At 43.4% G+C, this 14,603-nt stretch overlaps 1 protein-coding gene across 1 annotated transcript in view; it reads left to right on the forward strand.

The window, feature by feature from the left end:
- LMTK3 (lemur tyrosine kinase 3) overlaps nt 1-14,603 on the forward strand; it is a 121,291-nt gene that overhangs the window by 33,086 nt on the left and 73,602 nt on the right. The window contains exon 3 of the mRNA XM_040325686.1: nt 14,327-14,457. Within this exon, the coding sequence (XP_040181620.1) occupies nt 14,327-14,457 (131 nt within the window). The remainder of the gene's footprint in view (nt 1-14,326; nt 14,458-14,603) is intronic.

Here is a 14,603-nt window from a genome sequence, read left to right on the forward strand (position 1 = left end):
AACGTTTTTGGAAAATGTGGGAAAAAAATGAAAACGCATTTTTTTTACGCAAAGTTGTCCATTTATAAGATATTGCCAACACATAGCCTGTACATAGCAAAAATTACACCCCAAAATACATTCTGCTACTCCCCCTGAGTATGGCGATACCACATGTGTGGGACTTTTTCACTGCCTGGCCACATACAGAGCCCCAATATGCAGGGAGCACCATCAGGTGTTCTAGGAGCATAAATTACACATCTAACTTGTTGACTACCTATTACACTTTTGAAGGCCCTAGAGCACCTGGACAATGGAAATGCCCACAAAGTGACCCCATTTTGGAAAGCTAGCACCCCAACATATAATCTATGAGGCATAATGAGTCTTTTGAACGATTCATTTTTTTCCAAACGTTTCTGGAAAATGTGGAAAAAAAATGAAAACGCAATTTTTTTATGCAAAGTTGTCCATTTATAAGATATTGCCAACACATAGCCTGTACATAGCAAAAATTACACCCCAAAATACATTCTGCTGCTCCTCCTGAGTATGGCGATACCACATGTGTGGGACTTTTTCACAGCCTGACCACATACAGAGGCCCAACATGCAAGGAAGACCAACCGGTGTTCTAGGGACACATAGCATACACATGACAAGAATTACACACCAAAATACATTATGCTAAGCAAAGGGTAAACAAAAAATGTACCTGTGGTTTTAGTAGCGCAGTTGTCCACGGGACGATAGCACTGGTCCAGGCAGCAGGCAGGGACTTGGTCAGCAAAAGAAAATGCAATTGTCCAGGCAACAGGCATGATGGCATAGGTCCTACAGGCAGCAGGCAGAAGTAGGGCCTCGTTCAGGACAGAATGGGGACAGGGGTAGAGGCTTCTCCCACCCAAATCTCTTTGAAGCCTCCGGGCAACCAGACCCTAATCTAGAATGAGAAAACAAAAACAATAGTTTTCTTCATCCAGAAAAACAATTCTGGAGCCCCTCACATGTGAGACCCCTGTGCTTTGAATCCCACTAGTCCACTGGCAGGGTAAAAGATCAGTCCAAGAGGCAGGCAAAAAGAATGGTCAAACGGTCCAGGGTCAGTTCCAGATCAGGCAGAGGTATAAACAGAATCGGTAGGCATAAGCGTGGTCAAATAACAGTCCAGGGTCAGTTCCATATCAGGCAGAGGTATAAACAAAATCGGTAGGCAGAATCGTGGTCAAATAACAAGCCAGGGTCAAATACAGAGCAAGCAGAGGCATAAGGGGTGTAAAGGTAAATGGCAGGAAGTGACTAATAATTTAGTAAGGAATGATAACGGCGGAAACAGCCGTCTATGCAGAGGCCTGGTTGGGAAGGGCATTGGGCACAATAAAAACGGGTGTCTCTTCTCACTCCATCTTTGGAGCACACCCGGCATTTTTTTTGGGAATTTCGGCCTGTTGGTCCGGGAGGGATTTTATCTGGGAAGTGGCGCTCGTAGAGTCGGCTTACCACATCGGATCGAATGGTTGCTGGTGGGTTGCTGGTGTATAAAAGGGCAGTGGTGATTTCCTCCTGGAAGTAAAGGTAGGATTTGGGTCTTGGAGTGGATTTTCAATATAATACGTACGTGTTGTATATGGCCAAATTGAATAAGTAAATTGAAACTTTTTTATACCACTGGTATGATCGTCTTGTGGAAAGGTAGGGCTCGATCATTTGATCATTGAAATCGACACCCCCCATGAACTTATTGTATTCGTGGATACATTTAGGTTTCTGGATTTGCCCATTCCTCCTTCTGATGGTAACGCATGTATTGTTGTGGATGGTAGAAAGCACGTACACATCCCTTTTGTCCCTCCATTTCACGGCCAGAACTTCCTCATTGCGTGCACTCGCCGTCTCCCCTTTTCTTAGCTTCTTGGTGACGAGGCTTTGAGGAAAGCCCTTCCGGTTCGACCGTACGGTGCCGCATGCGGGTGTCTTCTTTCTATACAGGTTTCGGAAAAGGGGCAAACTTGTGTAGAAATTGTCCACATACAAGTGGTAGCCTTTCTCCATGAGCGGGTTTAGGAGTTGCCAAACAATTTTCCCGCTGGTTCCTATGTAGTCTGGGCAATTAGGGGGGTGTAGCTGGCTGTCCTTTCCTTCATATATGTTGAAGGCATAGGTATATCCGGTGGCACGGTCACATAATTTGTAGAGCTTCACTCCATAGCGGGCCCTTTTGGAGGGCATAAATTGCTTTATGCCGAGCCTGCCAGAAAATTTGACAAGTGACTCGTCAACACAGATGTTTTGGTCCGGGGTAAACAACTGGGGGAAAATTTGGGAAAAATAATCTAGTAGTGGCCGAATCTTATAAAGTTTGTCAAAATTTGGGTCATCTCGGGGAGGGCACTGGGTATTGTCACTATAGTGTAGGAATCGCATGATCATTTGATATCTGGACCTGGGCATTTTTGAGGAAAAGACGGGCATGTGGTATATGGGGCGTTTTGACCAATATGAACGTACTTCGTTTTTGTGGTTTAGTCCCATACAGAATACGAGGCCCAAAAAAATTTTAAACTCTTCCACTGTAAGGGGTCTCCATTGGAAGGGACGGGCATAATAGGATGTGGGGTGACTGGAAATAAATTGTTGGGCATAGAGATTGGACTGGGAAACAATTGAGGAAAGCAAGTCCTCAGTAAAAATTAAACTGAAAAAATCTATTGGGGCAAAATTTTCTGTGTCCACTTGGACTCCTGGCTGGGCAGTGAAAGGGGGAATGTTGGCTTCTCCTGAATTAGGAGGAAGCCACAAGGGGTACTGAAGGGAATAGGGAAGGCTGGCATGGGACCTACTGGTACGTGACCTTGCTTGACGAGGTGTTGCGGTTCTGGTGGATGGCACAGCGGTGCTGGTGGATGGCACAGCAGTGCTGGTGGATGGCACAGCAGTGCTGGTGGATGGCACAGCAGTGCTGGTGGATGGCACTGCCTCCTTAGCAATACGCCTTCGTCTGGCGGGCGGACCCTCTTCCTCCTCTTCTTCCTCTTCTTCCTCTTTCTCCTCTTCTTCCTCTTCTTCCTCCTCTTCCTCATCTTCCCCCTCTTCCTCCTCTTCCTCATCTTCCCCCTCTTCCTCCTCTTCCTCCTCTTCCTCTTCACTGCTAACTTTCGGCTCATAGTCAACATCAGATCCGGCGTCTGACCTTGCGGAGGAATCCGAATCGCAGAGCTCCCCGTTGCTCTCGTCGGCCGCAATAATTTCGTATGCCTCCGTAAGTGAAAAAGATCTTTTAGCCATGACAAAAGATGGCACGTGGCACTGATGACACTGACAGGTGGCACTGACGGCAAATGGGACTGGCAGATGGCACGGGCAGATGGCAGACGGCACTGATGGCAGGTGGCACTGATGGCAGGTGGCACTGATGGCGCTGATGGCACGGGCAGATGGCACGGGCAGATGGCACGGGCAGGTGGCACTGGCGGCAGGTGGCACTGATGGCAGGTGGCACTGATGGCTGACGGCACTGATGGCACGGGCAGATGGCACGGGCAGGTGGCACGGGCAGGTGGCACTGATGGCTGACGGCACTGATGGCACGGGCAGATGGCACGGGCAGGTGGCACGGGCAGGTGGCACTGGCAGGTGGCACTTTTGGCAGATTGCACTTTTGGCAGATTGCACTTTTGGCAGGTGGCACTGATGGCAGGGGCAGGTGGCACTGATGGCAGGGTCAGGTGGCACTGATGGCAGGAGCAGGTGGCACTGATGGCAGGGGCAGGTGGCTCTGATAAATGCACTGGCTGGTGGCACTGGCTGATGGCACTGGAAGGTGGCACTGGAAGGTGGCACTGGAAGGTGGCACTGGCAGGGACTGTGGGTAGTGTTTATGTCACTCACTGTTTTTTTTTTTAGACTGTAACGATGGATTGCACTGTAAAAGGCTTTCTCTCCTCACACGCGGTCTGTGTGTAAGGAGAGAAAGCCGGCGATGAGAGATGATCTCATTTGTTTACATTCGAGATCATCTCTCATTGGACGGCTAGATCGAATGCTGAATGGCTGCTGTGATTGGCCATTCAGCACGATCTGTGATTGGCTGTGTCCGAGGGACACGGCCAACACAGTTTTCTGCAGAAGCGCGATCGCGGGGACGCGCTTCCAGCAGAGAAACGACAGGCCGTTTAAAAACGGCCACTTGGCACTTCAGGTCCGCGCTGCAGACGTATTTTTACTATAGCGCGGATCTGAAGTGGTTAAGAATAGATTTTAATCTAGAAGACAAGATTTAATGTATAGTTATACCTTGAAATTGATCAATACATTGGTTTACCGCTACCTCTGCTGGTTAAAGTGTCTGTCAAAGATTACAATAATTTGTGTATAAACAAAGTATGCTCTTTTAAATTAGCTTTATTTAATATAAATTAATTACATTATGATCCTGCTGATACATTTTTATTACAATGGTTCCACTTCTGGCTCAACAACGCTAAACATCTGAATTTTTTTTGCTGTGGAGTAGTGTTGCTCACGAATATTCGCATTGCGAATATTCGACTCGAATATAGCATATTCGAGAAATCGCGCTATATTTCGAATTTCGCGGTGAATATTCGCAATTCCGAATATTCGCATTTTTTCAATTTGATTTTTAAAACAGATCACATCCTATCGACGTCTAAAAGCATTGCTGGTATGATTAGAGACCCTGGGCCGAGTAGCTAAGCTGAGGCGATCCTATTATGTTGCCAAATTGAAAAAAAAAAAATTGCGATTTTTCGCTATTGCGAATGCGAAAATGATTGCGAATTTTCGATAACTGTGGTAGGAGAACTCTGATTGTCTCTGATGCAAAAGGGGGGGGCTTTGTGTATGTGTATGTTATGAATATTTGTATGTTTGATATTATTATTTTTTGTAAGAAGGAAAAAATTGCGCATACCTTAAAAAAGGGGAGAATACAGCAGCAACTCAAAAATGTTATACAACATAAATTAATACAAGACAGAAAATGGAGTCGCTCTACAAGAATAAAAAATATGTCTAGTGACAAGACATGTGGGCAAATTATAAAATAAGCAAGCGCAAATAACTTGTGAAATACACAGTGAAACAAATATATAAAGAAATATAGTCCCAATAATAGAAAAATAATCTTTCATAAAAATGTCTTTGATATGTGAAGTGAAAAAAAGTCCAAAGCATGCAGCATGAACGTGTTCAATCTTTAAGGTGTTTGATTGACAAACGGCTGTGACAGATGGATAGAGTAAAGAATCACCACCAATGCAAAACACTTTTTATTTTCTATTGTAAAATATCAAGAATATTCTGAGCCAATCAGAGTGCTCCTTCCGCATTTGCCGAATATTCGCAATTATTTTGTATTGTAAAATATCAAGAATATTCTGAGCCAATCAGAGTGCTCCTTCTGCATTTGCCGAATATTCGCAATTATTTTGTATTGTAAAATATCAAGAATATTCTGAGCCAATCAGAGTGCTCCTTCTGCATTTGCCGAATATTCGCAATTATTTTGTATTGTAAAATATCAAGAATATTCTGAGCCAATCAGAGTGCTCCTTCCGCATTTGCCGAATATTCGCAATTATTTTGTATTGTAAAATATCACGAATATTCTGAGCCAATCAGAGTGCTCCTACAGCATTTCTCGAAATTGCGCAATAAATATCGCATTCGCATGTTGCGATATTTCGATAAAATATCACGAATATTCTGAGCCAATCAGAGCGCTCCTCCAGCATTTCTCGAAATTGCGCAATAAATATCGCATTCGCATGTTGCGATATTTCGATAAAATATCACGAATATTCTGAGCCAATCAGAGTGCTCCTACCGCAGTTATCAAAAAATCGCAATTATTTTCGCATTCGCAATAGCGAAAAATCGCAATCATTTACTTTCGATAAAATATCACGAATATTCGAATTTAGCGAATATATCTCGAATATTCAAATATATATTCGAGATATATCGCGAAATCGAATATGGCATATTCTGCTCAACACTACTGTGGAGGTTAAGATTGAAGATGGAATGTTGTATCCAAAGGTTGTCTATTCAGCTGTACATACCATGCCTAGTAGTGACTAAAGTCCATTAATTGTGGGGTTCAGAATATTCCAACAATCCAGTAGCTTCAGTCTGTGCATTTTGGGTTTGTGGTTAGATAAGGATGCTTTAGGGAGGGATGAATTACCTGTTAAGTTCAATGAACCTTAAAAAATAAAGTTAAGATCTCCAGCAACAATGGCTTTAATGCTTCAAATTGTTTCAGGACCTTGAGAGAGTATTTGATGCCAATTGGGAGAGTAAATATTAGCAAGAGAGACACTGACAGACTTGGCATTGATTGGGAGAGTAAATATCAGCAAGAGAGGATGTTTCAGAATAAACAGCATATTTCGAAAATATGAAAACCTCCCTGAGCATAGTGAGTGAGTCATGGATTTCTATGTGGGAATCTTTCAAACTTTTGCATTGGGGGTTATGCCCTACTTTAAAATGTGTTTCCAGAAGAAGCAAAAGGTTAATTCTCTGTTTATGAAAAATATAATTTTGTGATCTTTTTAAGGAAGTTCATACCTCTGGCATTAAATTTGGCTAATGTAATCTGAACCAATATGCAATTAAGTGTGGGGGGGGGGTGAAGCTTTCCTGAAGATGTTCTGGTAGACAGAACACGTAGAGGCACGGCTATGACCGCTTACACCAGTTGGAGCACATGCTCGCACCAAGGATGGAGCGGGTGGAGTGGCGCATCCTTACAGTGCCGGTCTGTGGCACATTACTATGTGAGTGCATATACAATGCTGTGAAAAAGTAATTGCCCCCTAAACCTAATGACTGGTTGTGCCACCCTTGGCGGCAACAACTGCAATCAAGCGTTTGCGATAACTGGCAATGGGTCATTCACATTGCTGTGGAGCAATTTTGTCCCACTCTTCTTTGCAGAATTGTTTTAATTCATTCACATTTTCCAGCATGAACGGTCTGTGTAAGGTCATGATACAGCATCTCAATTGGATTTAATTCCGGGCTTTGAATAGGCCACTCCAAAACCTACATTTTGCTTTATTTGAACCATTTGGAGGTGGACTTGCTGTTGTGTTTCGCATAACCCAAGTGCATTTGAGTTTGAGGGCACAAACTGATGGCCGGACATTCGTCTTTAGGATTTTCTGGTAGAGCTCAGAATTCATGGTTCCATCAATTATGGTGAGTCGTCCAGGTCCTGAAGCTGCAGAACAGCCCCAGCCCGTCACGCTACCACCACCATGTCTGACTGTTTGTATGATGTTCTTGTTATGAAATGCTGTATTAGTTTTATGCCAGATGTAACGGGACGCACACCTTCCAAAAAGTTTAATTTTTGTTTCATCAGTCCACAGAATATTTGCCTAAAAGTCTTGGGGATAATCAAGATGTTTTTTGGTAAATGTGAGATAAGCCTTTGTGTTCTTTTTGGTCAGCAGTGGCTTTGGCCTTGGAACTCTCCCACAGATGCCATTTTTGCCCAGTCTCTTTCTTATTGTTGAATCATGAACACTGATCTTACTTGAGGCAAGTGAGGCCTGCAGTTCTTTAGATGTTGTTCTGGGTTCTTTTATGACCTCCTGGATAAGTCGTCGTCGTGCTCTTGGAGTAATTTTTGTAGACCGGCCACTACTGGGAAGGTTCACCACTGTTCCAAGTTATCTCCATTTGTGGATAATGGCTCTCCCGGTGGTTCACTAGAGTTCCAAAGCCTTAGAAATGGCTTTGAAACCCTTCCTAGACCGATACATGTTTGTTTATAATCTGTTCTTTAATTTTTTTTAGATTGTGGCATGATGTGTGTCTTTTTGTGATCTGTTAGCATGCTTCACATTGTCAGACAGCTTCTATTTATGTGATTTCTTGATTCAACAGCTCTTAGCTTTACAAAAAAATGTGGTTAATCACAGTTCAGTCATGATTCAGCAAGGGAGGGGGCAATTACTTTTTCACATAGGGCCAAGCAGGTTTGAACAGCTTTTTTCCCTTAATAAATGAAATAATAATTAAAAAATTGCATCTTGGATTTACTCAGGTTATTTTTGTGTAATATCATTTTTTTTTGATGATCTGAATCATTTAAGTGTGAGAAATAAATAATAAAAAAAATCAGGAAGGTAGCCAATACTTTTTTCACAGCACTGTAAGTTTTGTTTAATTATTTTAAATCAAACGTTGGTAAACAATGGAGATCTCTTCATTGTTTGTGTCCTTAAAGCGGTGGTTCACCCTTAGAGGGCACTTTTTAGCCTTAGATTCCTGCTCGTTTTGTCTAGGGGAATCGGCTATTTGTTTTAAAATATGAGCATTACTTACCCGTTTACGAGATGCATCCTCTCCGTCGCTTCCGGGTATGGGCTGCGGGAATGGGCGTTTCTTCTTGATTGACAGTCTTCCGTGAGGCTTCCGACGGTCGCATCCATCGCGTCACGATTTTCCGAAAGAAGCCGAACGTCGGTGCGCAGGCGCAGTATAGAGCCGCACCGACGTTCGGCTTCTTTCGGCTACGAGTGACGCGATGGATGCGACCGTCGGAAGCCTCTCGGAAGACTGTCAATCAAGAAGGAACGCCCGCTCCCGAAGACCCATACCCGGAAGCGACGGAAGAAGATGCATCTCGAAAACGGGTAAGTACGGATCATATTTTAATACAAATAGCCGATTCCCCTAGACCGAACGAGCAGGAATCTAAGGGGAAAAGGGGAAAAATTTAATAAATGGGTGAACTCCCGCTTTAATGGGTATTGTATGAGGAGAGGAAAGGAGAGGAGAGGAACCTGGCTGTTCTTTCCCCTGAGAACAGTGAATAATAGATTAACCCTGGGTGATCCATTCTGTTTGTAACGATAAAGAGTGGAGAAGTAGGAGGATATCTCTAAGGCCCCGTACACACGTCCGAGGAACTCGACGTGCCAAACACATCGAGTTCCTTGTCGAGTTCAGTGTTGAAGCCGCCGAGGATCTCGGTGGGCCGACTTTCCTCATTGAACAACGAGGAAATAGAGAACATGTCCTCTATTCGGCCCGACGAGGAAGCTTCCTCGCTGAAAAGTGTACACACGACCGAGTTTCTGGCTGAATTCTGCCGAGAAACTCGGTCATGTGTACAGGGCCTTACAGCGCATATAGACCTACATGTTATATAAGAGGTCTACTGGCTCTGGTGAGTGAATATCCATATAGGAGTTATGCACTGAAGAGCACCTACGCACAAATAGATAAAGTTGAGGTACTTATGGATTTTCAGCAATGTAGACACTTTAAAGTGGATTATTGTGGCACTACGGCCCAGATGCACAAAGAAAAAAACGTCATTTACGTGGGGTCAAGTAGAATTAACATAAAACACGCCCACATCTAGTCCATTTGAATTGCGCGCCCTTACGCCGACACAGTTACACTACGCCGCCATAACTTACGGCGCAAATTCTTTCATGGACAAAGTGAGGCATGCACATGGACACAGTGAGGCAAAGTGAGGCACAGTGAGGCATGCAGATGGTCACCCTAGGCTTATACTCGAGTCAATACGTTTTCCCATTTTTTTGTGCTAAAATTAGGTGCCTTGGCTTATATTCGGGTCGGCTTATACTCGAGTATATACGGTATGTGTTTTTGGTTGTAACATGACAAAATTTGGAAAATTTAAGGGGTATGAATACTTTTTTCAAGGCACTGTATTTTTAAAGGTAATCCCTCCCCACTTGCTGGCAATTAAAACAGCATTTCCTTTCTTTGTAAATATCAGTTTTGCTGTAATCCTATAGATGTTCTACCTCACAGACTTTTTATTTTTTAATGTTGACCCTAAAAGAGAAGTATGGGATTATAAAAAAAACAATCATACATACCTAGATGGCTGCAGCACTGATCCAAGCTGAAGCAGTCCACCGCTGCCTCTAAGGCCCCGTACACACGACCAAACATGTCTGCTGAAACTGGTCTGCGGGCCAGTTTCAGCAGACATGTTCGGTCGTGTGTACGCCCGAGCGTGCAGGATTCCAGCAAACATTTGCCCGCCGGGCCTTTTCCCAGCGGACAAATATTCCTGGACTTGTTTTAAAACAGTCCGCTGGAATCCTGCCCGCTCGGACATGTTCGGTCGTCTGTACAGATCTACCGTACATGTCCGAGCGCCCGCCATCCCTTGCATGCGTCGAATGACTTTGACGCATGCGTGGAAGCATTTAACTGGCAGGCCCGCCCACGTCGCGGCGACACCGCGGACACGCCCCGCGTATTGTTTACGCGCGGATTTCTGTACGATGGTTAGTACAGCCATCGTACAGAAATCCCCGGGCAGACATGTACGGTGAAAACGGTCCGGCGGACCGGTTTCATCGTACATGTTTGCCCATGTGTACACGGCCTAAGACTGAGAATCAAGCGATTAAACACTGCTGATCGCTCAGCTCTCAGTCTTCAGCCTGCAGAGAGATGGTGACTGGCAATCACCACCTCTCTGCTCTTGCTCCTCCATTGCTCACTGGGTGCTGGGCTGTGAAGGGGGCTTTAGTACCTGGCCCAGGCTTTCAGCTGCTGACTGAGAGGCTGAGCCAGCTGCCAGTCCAGGCTTATGGGTGGATCCTGACCATATGTTCAGGATCTTTTGAGGGACTGGCCAGGTTTATGACATCAGAAAATGGGACACAGGTGTGCAGAAGTAACTGAAGTCCTGTGGTCAATAGGAAAAGTTTAGGCAAAAAAACGTTGGTTATACTACTTCTCCTTTAGAGCATTAGCTTCACCAAACAGACCTTTTTGTTTTTTTTGCTGGTGCATGGGAACTTTTGCCCAGCCCCCAATTCCATTAGTCTATTCCTGTTTTTTAACCTTCAGCTCTCATTGACTTCAGTGGGGTTCATATTCATCAGCACCCAAACTTTAGTCATGTTCTATGAACCTGCTGCGAACTGAACTTAGGTACACTGGCTCGTCTCTACTGTTAATGCTTTACAGTGATTGTACAATCCCTTAGCCTGAGTTCTATGTAATTCACAATTAGATTGGTGGGTGGATCTGCTTCCTGTCTCTCTTCTGTGTAACTTCCTCCCTATCTCTTTCTGTTTGACATGTCATTGGTCAGAACAACCGTCCAAGGCAGAGCTGAATCTTACTGGCAGCTGTAATGAAGCAACGTCACTAAACTTGCTGCTATTACTTGGATATGTAAGGTTTTTTTATGTGATTAATAACAAGAAGAAATTTGAAAAAAAGCATCTCCTGTATTGCATATAGGCAAGAAGAAGGTTCCAAGATAACCAGGTGCCCCAGCTGTATTAGTTGTGTCAATTATTCAAAGATACAAGCTACATGGAAACCTATGTGCAGCACGTAACTTTGACAACTAGAGACTAATTTTTTCTAATCCAATTTATTCTATATTTTTTTGTCCATTGAGAACTAGAGCTAATTTGTAAATTAGAGAGGATATCTAGAGTTTTGCATGTAACTAGTAAGTAGTTATTATCTTCTGGCGCACCTAATACAAAAATTAAGTAATAGTATAAATCATGTTTTTTTTCCGGTACATGCCACTATTTCCACTAGGTACAGAATTACAATGAGTGGTCAGTTGAAGCTGGGCTTCCAATACTGACTAAACTGTGATCCATGAAACTACCACTGCTAGATTCAGTTATAAGCAGGAGCTTCTCCATGTCTACCAATGGTTTGCACAGCCTTCCTCTACTTTAATTAAGTTACAGCATCAGTGTTTACGTACCATCTAGTTGGCCTTGCACTATCATAATGTCTGCTCTGGCATTCTGTCAGAGACGGTAACACCTGACCGTGCTATATTTTTCTCCTTTGCCTATTTTGTAGAATTGATCTCTCATTGCTGTTGTGCTTTCATGCCTTTTTACTCCCCACTCCTATAATGGAGGGTTATTTACTAAAACTGGAGAGTGCAAAATCCAGTGCAGCTCTGCATAGAAACCAATCAGTTTTATTGTCAAAGCTTAATTGCACAAGCTGAAGTTAGAAGCTGATTGGCTAACATGCACAGCTGCACCAGATTCTGAGTGCTCAAGGTTTACTAAATCTTCCCCAATGTGTCCTTATCAATTCTCAGAATGAATTGTTAAATACTTTAGGGTTAATTTATTAATGGCAAGTAGATTGCGCACTTAGCGAGTGCAGTTGTTCCAGAGTTTAGTAAAGCTTTACTTTACAAAGAATACACAATCACATGCGGGGAAAATAAAACGAAAATGCATTTTTCTTGCACCTGATCGGATGATGGAAGTCAGTAGAGTCTTAATTATTTAATAATTTCTGTGGAAATTGCACTTGCAAAGTGAATAATGTACCTTTAGTAAATCAACCTACAGTATATACAGTATCTTACAAAAAACACTGAAGAAGTGGCACTTTGCTACAATATAAAGTAGTAAGTGTACAGCTTGTATAACAGTGTAAATTTGCTGGCCCCTCAAAATAACTCAACATGCAGCCATTAATGTCTAAACCACTGGCACAAAAGTGAGTACACCCCTAAGTGAAAATGTCCAAATTGGGTCCAATTAGCCATTTTCCCTCCCCGGTGTCATGTTACTCATTATTGTTACAAGGTTTCAGGTGTGAATGGGGAGCAGGTACGTTAAATTTGGTGTTATCTCTCTCACACTCCCATACTGGTCACTGGAAGCTCAACATGGCACCTTATGGCAAAGAACTCTTTGAGGATCTGAAAAAAAGACCAAGACCATACAGTGGTTCAACAGGACAAGTTCCACTCAGAAAAGGCCTCGCCATGGTCAACCAAAGAAGTTGAATGCACGTGCTCAGCGTCATATCCAGAGGTTGTCTTTGGTAAATAGGCATATGAGTGCTGCCAGCATTGCTGCAGAGGTTGAATGGATGGGGGGTCATTCTGTCAGTGCCCAGACCAGACACTGCAGACACTGCATCAAATTGGTCTGCATGGCTTTCATCCCAGAAGGAAGATTCTTCTAAAGATGATGCACAAGAAAGCCTGCAAACAGTTTGCTGAAGACAAGCAGACTAAGGACATGGATTACTGGAACCACGTCCTGTGGTCTAATGAGACCAAGATAAAACTCATTTGGTTCAGATGGTGTCAAGCGTGAGTGGTGGCAACCAGGTGAGGAGTACAAAGAAAAGTGTGTCTTGCCTACAGTCAAGCATGGTGGTGGGAGTGTTATGGTCTGGGGCTGCATGAGTGCTGCCAGCACTGGGGAGCTACAGTTCATTGAGGGAACCATGAATGCCAACATGTACTGTGACATACTGTTGCAGAGCATGATCTCCTCCCTTTGGAGACTGGGCGCAGGGCAGTATTCCAACATAATGACCCAAAAACACACCTTCAAGGCGACCACTGCCTAGCTAAAGAAGCTGAGGGTAAAGGTAATGGACTGGCCAAGCATGTCTCCAGACCTAAACCCTATTGAGCATCTGTGGGGCATCCTCAAAAGGAAGGAGGAGGAGCACAAGGTCTCTAACATCCACCAGCAATGTGATGTCATCATGGAGGGAGTGGAAGAGGACCTCCATGCCCAAGAGGGTTAAGGCAGTGCTGGAAAAGAATGGTGGCCACACTAAATATTGACACTTTGCGCCCAATTTGAACATTTTCACTCACTTGTGTGTGCTCACTTTTGTTGCCAGAGGTTTAGACATGAATGGCTGTGTGTTGAATTATTTTTAGGGGACAGAAAATGTATACTGTTATACAAGCTGCACACTCGCTACTTTACATAGCAAAGTGTAATTTCTTCAGTGTTGTCACATGAAAAGATATAATAAAATATTTACAAAAAATGTGAGGGGTGTACTCACTTTTGTGAGATGCTGTATACAATATAGATAAACAAATCACTTTCATTCATTCATTTAACTGAAAATGGATTATAAAAGGGAAAAACATCATCCTCATATTTTAGCATTAAACGTTATCTTTAAATCATTATACTGAACATTTTTAGATGTAGCTGTTTCTATGTAATAAATAATAATAATAATAAGTAATTTGGCATAAAAACGCTCCCCACATGGACTCCAGGCTGGAATAGCTGTGCTGTACTGTGCTGCAGGCTTTCTGTACCTTTTAGGTTTGAAATTGTTAATGTTGCTCCTTTGTGCTATATAACATTCCACAATTGATTCTGCCTTGTAAAGGATTGAATGCTGATTTCAAGCTGCTGAACAATATCAGTGCCTGACTTGTCTCTGGGGATGGAGTGCTGGAAATCCATAATGTAAATTAATTCATTTGTCAACAGTATTTCCATTATGAAGCCTTTTTTTGTCTTCCCATATCTCCTTGCAGATGGCTCCTCTCAGAGAGCTCCTCTCGCTCCACCGTACGCAGTGGTACTTATCTCCTGCTCTGGACTGCTAGCCTTCATCTTTCTGCTCCTCACCTGCCTGTGCTGCAAGAGAGGAGATGTTGGGTTTAAGGTAAGATCAGTGTCTGTCACTAAACCTGTGAGACTGAATAGGACATCCAGTACGTAAAGGTTTATATTTGTAAATGTATGGGATAGTGAGTCAAGTCATGCTGTGCTCAAGTTGGCAAGATTGTCTGCTTAATGCAGGGGCATTGC

Source organism: Rana temporaria, chromosome 10 (assembly GCF_905171775.1).
Source record: "Rana temporaria chromosome 10, aRanTem1.1, whole genome shotgun sequence".
NCBI lineage: Eukaryota > Metazoa > Chordata > Amphibia > Anura > Ranidae > Rana > Rana temporaria.